The sequence below is a fragment of the Rhinolophus ferrumequinum genome, chromosome 5 (genome assembly GCF_004115265.2).
Source record: "Rhinolophus ferrumequinum isolate MPI-CBG mRhiFer1 chromosome 5, mRhiFer1_v1.p, whole genome shotgun sequence".
In the NCBI taxonomy this organism is placed as follows: Eukaryota; Metazoa; Chordata; class Mammalia; order Chiroptera; family Rhinolophidae; genus Rhinolophus; species Rhinolophus ferrumequinum.
Genome location: NC_046288.1, coordinates 52,367,654 through 52,381,721, shown reverse-complemented (window position 1 = coordinate 52,381,721; position 14,068 = coordinate 52,367,654). Strand labels below are relative to the sequence as shown.

General features: G+C 36.4%; 1 protein-coding gene across 2 annotated transcripts in view; it reads left to right on the top strand.

The window, feature by feature from the left end:
* Positions 1–14,068, top strand: part of PPP3CA (protein phosphatase 3 catalytic subunit alpha) — a 294,361-nt gene that overhangs the window by 138,238 nt on the left and 142,055 nt on the right. For both annotated transcript variants that reach the window (XM_033105697.1, XM_033105698.1), the window contains exon 2: positions 9,688–9,888. In XM_033105697.1, coding sequence (XP_032961588.1) covers positions 9,688–9,888 — 201 coding nt within the window. The remainder of the gene's footprint in view (positions 1–9,687; positions 9,889–14,068) is intronic.

Sequence of the window (14,068 nt, the reverse complement as noted above, 5' to 3'; positions counted from 1 at the left end):
ACAATATATTTTTCATTTTGTGTTTCCTGGTAAGATTTGGATTTGCTCTGACTGGTAGTGATAATTCCTTAAACGGGTACTAAAAAGAAGGGAGAAGAGGCCTCTCTCCTCCTGAATTGAATACATTTTATTGATGTTCCTGTATTCACTTATGGGATTAAAGACATTTAGTACTTCAAACTTTTTGTAGTGATTTTTTTCCCCCTTCTCTTTTCAGTTTTCTATCTGTCGCTCACTTTTAGACCACGTCTATCTGTTTCATCTTGGGGATGGGCCACTAGCTCCCACTCCACTGTCTGACATCCATGGTCTCTTTCCTGTAATGAATACGTTAAAGAGATATCTGTTAAATGAAGGTCTCAGTTTCTGAGTTATTTTGGGTATTGACTATCATTTTTATAATTACATTTTTTTAGATCTGAACAGGCCATTTTTTTTCTGTTCTCTTTTTAAACTACTTCTAGCAAAAATTTTACTCAAATTCTGAGTGAACAAGGAAAAAAAAGTTTATTAATTTTTTTTAACTCATTCAAAAACACATTGATTGAATTCTATCAAATACCAGGGAATTGGACTAGTTGCTCAGTGGAACTTGATTGTTGATAGCTCTACTACATATAAAATAATTCTGATGAGTTTTGAGTAGTGATTGGTTCATTTAAAGAATGAGATTTGGTATTATCTGTAAATTTGCAGTTGGCATTATAATCCCAGTAATCTGTTTCCCTAGTTATTTGAGAATTATTTTTTTATGCACAAAATATGCTTTGTATAAGAGCGGAAAATCTCTTTTAACGGTGGCTCTTTATTGAAGAAGGACATGCAGTCTGTTGCAGCTTTACTATGAAATTAGCCATTTTCCATTTGACAGATTAAGAAATTTATGTTTGCTTTGAAATCAAAATTGATTTACAGTTTAAAGATAAATGAAAATGAAGTTTGAGAGGGTACAATTGTAGGTGGTATTTATTAAAGCATTCCAATTTTTAAATAGATGTGTGATTATGATTTGGGAAGTACACATTTGAGGTCCAGATGCTGAGCACATATTTGAGGGATGTAGTATGTTTTGCAAGTTTGCTATTTTTAATACAGAGATTTCTAAATTTATTAAAGAATCTCTAATCAAATAGTTCAACTCCAATATAGGTTAAGTCTTTGCTTATATTTCATGTCTTAGGCTATTGAGGTGAGGATTTCAGAATAGTAAAGTGTATCTTGGGTTAACTAAAGTTTTACAATCCCTGGATAGTCTTCATTTGTAAAGGATAATTATTATGTTCAAAGGGAACTACCCACTTGGGAATTAAATTCAAATTGTCTTAAAGTATCTTGTTTGTGTCTTGATTTTAATCTGCTTCTGTGACATTTCTCCAGAGAAAAAGAAAATATCCAAGGCAATAAATAGATAGATAGATAAACAAAGGTTTAAGCTTATTCCAGTGAGTAGTAGTTTATGCATTACTATAAGTTCGCTATTCTAGAGATTACTATAAATTTTCATTGGCTAAAATATTGCTATAAACACTTCATCCAATACTGAGATCAAATATAGTTGGGGTACCTATTGGTATAATTTAATATAACTGACTATATTTTTTTAATTAAAAAAACACTATAGAATAGACCCTTATAAAACAACACATTTTCAGTTATAAATTATTTTTAAATATTTAATTTAACTATTTAAATTAAGCGCTTAATATTAAAATTCTTAGTTTAATCTAAACCGTCAATATCATATTTCAAAAGCAGTAAATATAATTTTGCTTCTATCACATACATGTATAAAAAAATTTGATTGGCATTGCCCCCATGTTAATTGCTGGGCTTGTGCATATAACTTTTTTATTTTAAGAACAACAAAAAATTAGGTTTTATTTAAGCTTTTTAATAATACTGAAATATTCTGACAATCTTACAATTTTTATCAAATAGTCTTTCATGTTGAATCATTATTACAAAATTCGTTATGTAAGCCACTTGCAATTTTTCTAATGATCAAATGAACTAAGCAGAATATCAAAACTTCAAAGGAGTTTTGTGATAGAACTACCCGAGACTACATGTGGAAGCAGTTGTGGCCTGTTACCCATTCTTGTGTTCTGAGTCCTTAGACTCAAGAATGTATAGTGACTAGAGAATAACAAAAGCTGTGCAAAGGATAAGGAGTAGCTATATATCAAAAAGCATGTTTAAATGCAAATTATTTTGAAATTTAGATGATAAAAGAACCTCTGAGTATACTGTTAAGTACTCGTTTTCACTAATTATTAATCCATTGTAGTTGGAACAATAATTCTTTCAATTGGTATCTGAACTTTGTTAAAGAATTGCTTGTAACACATTTCAGATTTCGGTTAAAAAACTACTGTGTATAACATACATTCTGTAAGTCAGAGGAAAAAAGATCTCTTATTTGAACAAATGCTTTGAGTGCCATAGTGCCCTTTTATTAACAGTTTTGGGATGTCACATAAAATACTGTTGTGCTATATTCGCCTGTAAACATTCAGGCCAACCAAATGAGGTGTTCAGTTTGCTAGTGAAATGATCAGTACACATCCTGTGTTTAATAATTGAATACAGTTTAAGGCTCAGGATTTGTGTGGTAGTATTCAGAGGGGGTGGGTAAAGAGGACTCTGCTAAGTATGGACGAGGTCACCATAGCAGTGGGAAAAAACACACCAGTAAGTTAATAAATTGGGGTTTTATTTTAGCCCTACTGTGAAGAATTCTTATAGCTTAAGTGGGACCGGATACTTCTGTTTGTAAAATTAATATTCACTTGAGATGGGCAAGCATATTTTAATTTGACAAGCATTAATATCTGTGATGAAAGCCAGAGCCTTTCAAACGAACAAGTGACAAGTATCTACAGAAGTAGCATAAATAAGACCCTAACAAAGAAGTTCCTACAGTTTTTCTTGAAGACTAGCTGTGGTTTAATTTTTAAGCTACCTCTCCCACACAATATGGTTTGCATATCTTTACATATAGACATTATGTGCATGGATAAACATGTATCCCCATACTAATAAAATTGTTTTAAAACCAGAAGAATATAAGTCAAACCTAATTGCTCAATATTTGAACCCAAATAAAATTTAGTGAAAAGTCACTAGTGCTTCCTTTTATAGATCTGTTCACTCTTTATTCAAAAGAGCGATCAGATTTCACATATTTTAATAACTGATGATGGAGCTACTTTTGTATATTTTAGCTGGAATATTATATCTTATAATTAGCATATTCTATTTTTTATTACTTACCTTAAAAACAGAACCTCATCTTCTGAAGTCATCTGAAAAATTAGATTATTTATTATATACTTTAGACAAAATAATTGTGCAACTGCATCTGAGTTTCTAGGAACCCAGGCATAACCTTAAGGTAGATAAAGACCCTTTTTTTTTTTTAACCTTACTGCTTACATTCTCTCATTTTCTTTAAATTTTGTTCTTCAGCTTTGCAGTTTAACACTTTTCCAGCTATCTCGAGCAAAAAGTAATAATTATACCACATGGTAAGCGGTATGTTCAGAGTCTGTTCTGCTTCTGTTTGTTCTCTATCGTTCACTTCTCCCCGACCCTTCACACTGCCTTGCATGACAGTGCATGGTGGGTGCTTAATAGGTGCTTGACGATTGACTGGTTGATTGATGTGGTTTGATTAGAATAGTAGTTTGTGACATATACAAATGTCCAGAAGGGAATACAGGAAGTGCCAATCTATGGACGTCAGGCCAGAATGTGTTTTAAGTTGCGTCTGACATGTGATATCCGTAAGCTGTTCTCCTAACATGTGCTGACATAAGTTACTTTGACAGCCTTTGTGCAGACAGTAGCCACATGAAATATGGAACAAGAACCGTTCCTGTACGTGTTCTGATTACAGAGAGGGATGAAACGAACGTGTCTGGACTTGCAAAGACATTGCATCTGCTGTGGTTGATTGACATAGTAGAGCGTGTTTTGGGGGGTGGGGGAAATTAAACTGTCTGGCATTTTGTAGGCCCTTACTTATAGTATAGTTCAGTGAATACCAGTCTGAACTTCACGTTAGTGTATCCTGGGTTTCCTTAAAAACACGCCACCCTAGACAAGTTAGATCAGAATCTGTAGAGGTTGGGCCTGGACATCATTTGCTTTTAAAAGCAATTCCAGTGTGCGGCCAGTTTTGAGATAGTTTGAAGTTTTATAGGAACCAAAGTTAGAAGAGAAGAAAGATTAAAGGATATAATTTCCACTCACTCTGTTCTCACTTGTTGAGAAAGATGTACCACTGTCCAACAATAATCTAATACAACCCTTTTATGCACTTTTAAAAGTTCTAGTGGCTCTATTAAAAGCGTAACAAGGAATAGGTGGAATTAACATTAATAATACATTTGATTTAGCCTAATATACCTCAATCTTAACTGTTTTCAACATTAACACAAAAATATTAATGAGATTATTTTACATTCTATTTTTCCCCTTGTATGACATGTTCTCAATCCAGTGCATATTGTAGACTTGCAGCACGCCACAGTTTGGAATAGCCACTTTTCAAGTGTGTAAAAACCATACATGTCTTGTAAGTTCCTTATTGGACAGAGCAAATCCAGAGGGTAAAGTGCTGGCACACAAACCAGGAGACCTAAAGTTTAGTGTGGGTTTTGCCACTGACTAATCCTTTGACCTTGAACAGTTCCCTTATCCTCTCTCTGGGGTTCAATTTCCTCTTTAATATGAGGGATCAAGAGTCACTCTAAATTGGGAGTTTTTCTAATTTTGCTTCAAAGAGCCCCAAGATTGTGTGAGCCATTTTAGGGGAGAAGAGAGGCAAGCAAGCCTGCTTTAGGCTGTTTTTCTTTGGATATACTTGAGTTTCCAGATGTCATTTTATTTGAGGAAAAAACCCCAAAATTTGTTTTAAAGCAAAACAAAGGTTTGGAAAAATTACTAGGCTAATTGTTCTCTTAAGTCTGTGATTCTCTGATGTCAGCAGCGTTATGACAGTTACTCTAGGAACAGGTCAGGCAGCAGGTTTCCTGCTTTTCCTTCCAGTGAAGGTCTCACCATGACAATGATTCTTGGATATTTCCTATCAAATTAGGAATCCCCTCAATAGCGACTAATGTGGATTTGAGGAACAGAAATCTCGGATAGCGAGAGTGATAGCAGATCACTTATGGTTACTGAGGCACACGGTGGTTGTCTAAAACTGACCCAATTGCAGGAGGAGACCCCTGACTCTCTGAGGTTTGGTCCCCATGGTCAGCCATAATTGAGGGCTAGGATTACTCTGACTCCAAGGCCTTCTGACTTGGAATGTGTTTCTGTGTTGGTGAAGGCATAATAGACAACAACTTCAATAATGGTCGTGTAGATGACAGTAATGCATACACGTGATTTTGTTCCTCAGACTAGTAAGCTGTCTCTGTATCAGATAGATGAACTTTCTGTGGCAACAGCAAATAGAAAACTACCATATCCTGTTCATTGGAAATCAGTTTCTGCCACATTTCCACAGTCAGTGACATGGGAACAAGATCCTTATCCAGTATGTTGTTTGCCTTTTAAAGCCTCCTGTGTTGGTTTGTCAGGAGTCAGTCAAGGACCTACCTGTCCCAAATTTTTGCTCCTTTGCTGTTGTATTTGGGGGGGAGGGGGCGGGATAATATTGAGTAGGAATTGTGAAGTGGAGAAAGCTGAGAGTGTTTTTATGTTTAGAATGCTTCTAAGAAGTGTATTATAACACCATATTCTGTACTTACTATGTAGTTATCCTGAGATTATCGTGCCAAGTGAAATAAGTCAGATAGAAAAGGCGAGAGCCATATGATTTCACTCATATGTGGGATATAAACTGAAAGGAATAAGACAGACAAATAAGCAAAAACTCATAGACACAGATAATAGTTTAGTGGTTACCAGAGGGTCAGGGGGCGCGGGGGTAGATGAGGGAAAAGGCGGTCAAGTATATGGTGACAGGAGGTTTGACGTTGAGTGGTGAACATACGATGCGATAGATGGATGATTTATTATAGAATTGTACACTTGAAACCTAAATAATTTTACTAACCAGTGTCTCCCGATAGATTTAATAGAACAAAACAAAACAGAGAAAATTATTTTAGCCCAGATATCAACAGTTATCTCTGAATTTTTATTAGCATGCACAAACTTAATTCTTCCCATCCTGGCCTGCTCAGGTACCAGTGAAAGCAACTGCTAATACTGAAAGCAAAGGAGAGAAACGGAAATCCAGTTTCATTGTATTTTGTCAAGCATAGCCACTTCTACAACAAGTTAATGAAAGAAACGTTTACTAAGCACATTGGAATCTTTAGTCGAAGTATTTTTGCTCAATATTTGACACAGGTTCTCATGTAGGACTCTGGGTAAACAGGGAAAGCAAATAAATCTGACCTTTGTAAGGCTGGTATTTTTTTATGAAGCCAAAGGGTGCACAAATACAGAAATATTAGTCCACTCTTATTTTTGTGCCAGAAATCTTCTCTCTGGCTGACAGCATCTGTGTTCGATCTTTGGCATCACTGCTGCCCATCTTTGTTCCCTGAAGGCCTGACCATCTGTTGAACTGGTAAAGGGTTCCATCTCATCAGTGTCCCTATCATCCAACTGGAAACAGACCGTCTGATTGGCCGTGTCCCTCTCTTCTCGTTCCTGTTTATTTGGAACCAGCTCGAATATCTCAGAGTAGGTGGCTTTACCTTAGCCAGTCACTTTAGGATTAGCAATTACTAGAACGTAAGAGATTGGCAGCGAAGGGTGGAACATCTGTTATTGTAGTGATCTTGGCCTTGGAGAGTCTGGGAACTTGGAGAAAGTGTAATTCGTGAACCTGGTGCCTCCATCCCTGGGGTGCTGTCCTTTGGCCTCTCACCTTCTTTATGTAAAAATGTAAATGCTTGGGCTTTTTCAGGTTTAATCCTTTGGTCTATCTTAGTTTGTTTAATAAGACCAGTTAGTGCATGAGTGGCAGAGACCCACTGCTTTTATCGGCCTGACTAAATCAGCTTCTTTCCCTTCGATGCTTCTAAAATACTTGCCTGGACAGTTCTGCAGTCACTTAAACCATCACAGTTGTCCAATTCATATTTTTGGGAAGTCACTCAGGAAAAAAAAAAATCACCTCTTCATTCCCCACGTATCCTTTTGAAGTTCTCCCTATCCACCCTCTATCCTATATCTGGGGAATTTTGAGGAGTCGCCAAGTAAGATGTTTCCTACTTTCAAACCATACATGAAGACCTAAGTAAAGAAATGTGGCCCTTGAAATGTTTTAATTTTTTCTTAACAAGCATATACCGGGGGTGAAGAAGACATGTATACAGATGACTTGTATTCATATTTTGTTATCGGTATATATTAAGTATTACAATTTTTTTTATTAAAGTTTATTGGGGTGACAATTGTTAGTAAAGTTACATAGATTTCAGGTGTACAATTCTGTAATACGTCATCTATCTATATATGTCTATATGTCTCTCTATATATATCACATTATATTACAATTTTAATAGAGTTTTTTCCTTTCTTAAAATGTGCAAACTTTTTTTTTGGCACCCTCTGTATGTTGGGCAAGAAAAAGGGGGAGAAGCAAAGACACAAAATGAACAAAAATGTCCAAATGCCTGTAGTCTAATGACCTTATTTCCTCTTTTTTCTTCTCTTCGTCTAATTCTTAAATTTCCTTTTTCTTGTTTCACACTAGGCTTCAGCATTATACATTTTTATCCTTTGTTTTTCATCATGCTTTCATCATAATTTTTGAAATTAAAAGCGGTGTTTTAAAAAACACCTCTCAATATTTGTTAGCACTTCAGTTATCAAATGTGATTTGCTCATCACTTTTTAATTATTAAGCATTGTCTTAAGTACTTACTGGGAAGGAGTGTAGTGCAGTTGTTAACACATAGACTGGCACACACTGCTGGAGGTTACACTCAGTGGGTCTACATATAAATTTCTATGTGAGTATCTTGCACAGGGTGCTTAATATTTGTTGAGTATCAAGTTTCTCTCCCACAGTAATGTTATGGGGACTAAATAAGTTTATATATAAACATGTGTACATACGACTTACTCATTTTACAACTTTACTGTTCTGACTTGATTACCCAACCATTGTGTGGCATAAAATAAACACTCTTTACATGTTAGTTACTACTGTTAGTATTTACTTGAGTTGTTACATCAATACTCAGATAGACAGAATTCCTACTTTACAGGTGGGTAACAGAAGCCATAGGGGTTTTTTTAATTTGCCCAGGGTCATGCAAGTGGTGATTGAGCAGAGCCAGGGCTCACGCCCAGGTTCGTGTGACCACAAAAGCCACGTGCTCATTCTCTGAGTCTGCTACTGCCACTTCATTTTCGCAGCATAGTTAAATAGACATTCCTGGATTGTTAGCAAATTATTAGCATCTATTAGAATAGGCTCATTTCCCGATAATTCTTTTTCTCTTTAAGTAGTTATAATTTCTCTTGGATAACTAATCAGTGCTATTAGATGGCACACAATTTCTTGGCCTAGGTCTACCATAAATCTTGCTTCTTTGAGACACTTTGAAGGAAGTAAGAGGGCCAGGTTTATTCCTTAATATCAAATGTTCTTTTTAAGAGAGGTAGCATCATAAGGAGATATTCTTATGCATCTATTAATGCACATGGCAGATGAAAATTACATGAAGCTGTTTTATGCTCCTTCCAGATATTTCTAATAGATGTGAATTGTCCAGTTGATGAACCCTCATGTGAAATAAAGAAATAGTGAGTTTCCCTCACTGATGGGGCTTACTGGCCATGTATCAGATTTAACCGCCATGATACCATCTCTGCCCAAGGACTTGGGGAGGTCCTAGCACATTGTAGGAATGTCCTGGACAGCCTGCAGCTGAATGTGTGAAGAGGAATGTATTCACAGATATGAAGAATGACAGTAGCTACAAGAGAGCTTCTTACTGTTACTAAGAAGGCATGGGGGGTATGGTATAGTGAATGGTTGGTTCTAAATCTGAGCAGGAAGTGGATTTTGTCATTGTATCATATTCCTAAATACCTGTGTCTCCTCACTGATGTCATACTGTCCCCTCACTCTTCAAGATGTCCCTCCAGTCCATAGACACACAAATCCTGATTTCCTCTTCAATATTCTGTGCGATTTTGCCTTTGTTGCTCTCAGATTCCTGCTCTCCCCTTACACAGCAAGTCCTTCCATTTACTCAGAGAAGTGACTCTAGTTGAAGGGGCAGACCTGGTCTCCAGACCTGTTCCCGTTCCTCCGATCCCAGTGGAGGAGCCTGCTTTGTAATGGGAGAGCATCTTCCACAGGTCAGTTATGGTCGGAAGTATAAGAACTATTTTCTTTTGCTGAATTTATCGTTGCCAAACAGAAACAAATCTCTCTCCTTTATTTGTTATTAACTCAGCATTTCTAGATGCAAGATATAGGTACTGGACAAATAAGAACTATAAATTCCCTTGCAGCAATCACTTTACATCTGGAATCAAAGGAAACATTTAATGCCTGATAGCCTTGATCATTTTAATGTGGGAACTCTTTAAAATACTCTAATAGGTGATTAGTGATAAGGGTAGATATTTGGTGGTTATTATTGAATCGTTTGTTGTTGAGTTTTGGCTCATGTAAGAATTTGACTTTTTCTCTTTCAGCTGTCCCATTTCCTCCGAGTCACCGGCTTACAGCAAAAGAAGTGTTTGATAACGATGGGAAACCTCGTGTGGATATCTTAAAGGCACATCTCATGAAGGAGGGCAGGCTGGAAGAGAGTGTTGCATTGAGAATAATAACAGAGGGGGCTTCAATTCTTCGACAGGAAAAAAATTTGCTGGATATCGATGCACCCGTCACAGGTATGTTCTAAGGATGGAGGCTGCCTACTTGTACCCACACTTCATTGTTTTAACATCAAATTAACAGTCCAGTTAGTCTTCAAATAGCATATTCATCTTACTCCTTTACTGTCAAATCTATACATTAAGAACTAAGGATACTATATATAAAAATTTTTCTGTTTTCACAAATTAAATATCTGTACTATTGTGATGCTCTAAAAAGTGCTGTCCAATGTAGAGATGATGAAGATATTCCAAAGTAATGCTTTAATTAAGAAGTGGCATTATTTGTCAGTAACATTAACTGGCCCAAACAACATAAAGTCGTCACCTAGAAAGTTTGGGCAAAGTATACTAAGACTTCCGCAGCGGTTGAGTAAGTAAGTGACTGAGTTAAAGCAGTGGTTCTCAAATTGTCCTCCCTGGGTTAGGATCATCATTACCGTCATCACTGGAAACTTGTTAAAATGTGAATTATCAGGCTCCACCCTGGAACTACTGAATCAGGTTCTCTGGGCTGAGGTGCACCGCTCAGTTTTACGCACCAGTCTAGGCGGTTCTGACGCACATTAGAGAACCACGGAACTTCCGGCATTTGGTGCCTAGAAAGGGTGTCTCTAAGTTTTTGGTGCTTTCGTGGGCAGATACATTATTTTGCATAAGTTAAACTTCTTTTAGACCATAACAATTAAATCTTGTCAAAAATTTGTCTGGTATAGGGGTCCAATATTAAACAATAGTGGTCCAATATTAAACCTACCCTTTGTGGAATTTGTTAAACTTGCAAGTTTTCATTTTTAGAGAAGCTAAAAAAACATTTATTTTCTCCTTAATTATTTTCACTCTGGCAAAGCGGAAAAACATTAGAAACAGAATATTGTCCTTTTTAAAATAAAAGGGACATTTAAAAATATTTCATATATACTAATTGCTTTTTCTTTCTCAAATCTTCATTACTTATATTATTGACCTTCAAATATGTATTTGAATGTGACTGAGAAAGATAAGCTGTCTTGAATATCAGACTAGACCTTGTCCCTAATGACTCCTATTACAAAGAAATTGACATTACTTACGTTTTATTTTTGGTTGGCAATGCTATTTTTCTTGTTTGCAATTCAGAAAAACAATGAATGTGTTGGGGGCCAGGCAGCAGGAGAAATTAGCACAAGTTATGGTCACTCAGTGTTAGACCAGTAAAAAGAAATCAAGCAGCACACATACCCCATGTATAACTATGAACCCCTTTTCCATGTGTTAAAATGGACTCATGCATTATTATCTCCAGCTCACTGACACTGTGAAAATATAAGGGCAAAACAAATGTGAACATGCTTCACTTTTTTAGGTACTAACACACTAATTGTTTCAGTATGTAAATATTAGTTTGGAATCTACCAGCCAAAAAAAGTACTTTAAAATTGACTATAAATTCCAGTTATTAATTAATGGTAAAATATTAGCTTTAAATATTTTTACCATTAAGCTATTTGTTTTTGGTAAGAATGAATGGCATGATATTTTATTATGAATTTATTTTTTTCTCCATTTCACATAATAATGTGTCATTTTTAATGAAGAATTCATGTTAAGTTCACAAAAGAGCCCAGTAAGTGTTAATGGAGGTGATAATTATAACTAAAAAGAAACATGCAATGGAGATATTTAGGGCAATGTATTTTCTGGGATGCAGTCAGCTCTTCTGTTTGATTAGGCTCTGCCCTGAAAGGAAACATAGGGAGGATTCTGAAAGAGTCAGATTTATGCTGTTTTATCCTGGAACCTTTCTGGAATTCATAGACTAATTGCCTTCATATTCAATAGGGGTCATACCTGGTTCTTTCTGGTGAGATTCTAGTGGGCAATTTGGCAAATTTCAAGATATAAATATGAAGAGTTTTTGGAAATCAGGACACAATTATGTGTAACTTTTCCCTGGGGAAGAAAAAAAAAAAAGCTAAAGTTTTTAAGATAGTGACAGAAGTAGCTATGGAGATATCACAGACAATGTAGCACTAGAAAATATAACCAAAGCAGGAAACACCTTTCTCTGGAGGAGTGTTTATATTTCATAATGAAGGCAGGACTCCAAAGAGCCTCTAGTAAATTCTATTGCAATGATCTCTTTACCTCTTTTCTGGGAATATAGGGATATGGAATAAAAGTCGCTGAGAGGGTAGGGGAAAAAAATGTATGTTAACATTTTGATAAAAGGAGGGGGAAAAAAAAACCCTTTGCATGTAATTCACCAGAAATCTGAATTGAGCTTCATATTCCCCTCATGAATTTATGAGCAAAAGATGAAACCCGGAGTACTGCACACTAAAAGTAGGAGCATTGGTCAAAAAAATGACAATTTCTTTGTACTTCAAGATATTTCTTATAATTTATTGGTAAAATTTTATAGTATATGATTGTGTTCTGAGATTTTATTTTATCTAGACAGCTGAATCAGCAGTGTAATATTTATTTTTAAATTTAGAATATATGTTGTTTTGGTAACTGAATCAGCAAAGTTGTATTTTATGATTGTTAACTACACTATGCAATAAAAGGCACAGTTTACATTTAAACATCTTTAAGGTAGAGAATTCTTGATGTGATTCCGAATTCCAGACTTAGAAAGATGGAGATCTTAAAATTCAGAGGAAGAAGAGGAAGACCCACAAAGCAGATGAGGAGCGGGACAAGAAGGACAATTATATACATGAGAACGTGTGAAAAAAGATGAAGCAAGAACTTTTAATGTAGGAGGGGAAAAGCCTGCAGCTTGACTATATAGTGCTTTTAAAGTGAGAATAGAAATTGTCTGTCACCTGCATGCGTCAGAATCCTAAAAATGGCCAGGTGAGTGGGTCTGGGTAGAAACTGGCCAGGAACCTCTTTTGTGGAATTCAACTTTAAGTGTAGTAGATACGTAAACTTTCAAATGAAACAAACAGCAACACTTTTATAATTTTACTCAAAAGTCACTCAGCTTTCTCTCCCCTCCTCCCCCTCTTACTTTTTATTAACACAAATAGTTCATTCTCAGACGGTTAGTGAGAAGTTGATGTCTGTGCCATGTTTTGCCTCCATTTTAAGAAAAAAACTAGAAACGAGGGTTGTAATCATTGGAAATCTGGACATTATTTCATTCCTTTAATGTTTAAATGTACAAAGCTAGCCAACTCCTCTTCCCCCTCACCATTCACGTGTTTATAAATTACTGAAAGGTTTATGTTCATTTGGGATTTTTTCCCTACAAATTCCGTATGTTTCATTTTGAGAAGACAGAAGGACCAGGAAGCTGCTTGCAGGTGTCCCTCTGGAGAAAGGGACACAGCTCTGTGCACCTTGCCCTCCAGGAGCGTGGATTTAGATAAACCACAAAACATCTCCTTGGGCGTAGAGCTAAGTATTAACCCTGGGTCCCCAGTCAAAATAAGGGAGGTAGGGGCACATTCGGCTCTTTTCCCTGAACTAACCTGTCTGATTAGAACAGTAGCTGTTTCAGAGATTGACTTTGAAGAATGTGTTTTCTGTGTTGGAGGCATTTGTGAAGGAAAGTATTTTCCCTCTGTGACTCTTCTGAAAATTGAATTGAATTATTTTTGTTTCCTTGCAAACATACAAATGGATCATTAAAAGATGTGGCCACATAGCAGTGTGGCCACTTGCTATGGACCGAATGTATGTGTCCCCCGATATTCGTATGTTGAAGCCCTAATCCTCAATGTGATGGCATTTGGTGATGGGGTCCTTGGGGGCTGATTAGGTTTAGATGAGGTCATGAGGGTGGAGCCCCCAGGATGGGATTAGTGCCCTTATGAGAAGAGGAAGAGATGAGAGCATTTTGTCTCTACTTCTTGTTGTGAAGACACAACAAGAAGATGGTCATCTGCAAACTAGGATTGGGGCCCTCACCAAGTGCTACATATGCCAGCGCTTTGGTCTTGGACATTCCAGCCTCATAACTATAGAAATATTTGTGGTTTAAGCTGCCTAGTTTGTGGTTTTTGGTGAGAGCAGCTAAACTAAGACACAACTCATTTGGGGAATTCAATTTAGCAAACATTTTATTGAACGTTTATCTGGTCCAGGTGCTGGGGGTCACACACAGCTGAATGAGACTGGTTTCTGCTCTGCAAGGGCTCAGAATATACCAGGAAAACTCAAACAGCTATTTGCCCAAAGATATGTACAGCAAACTATTGAC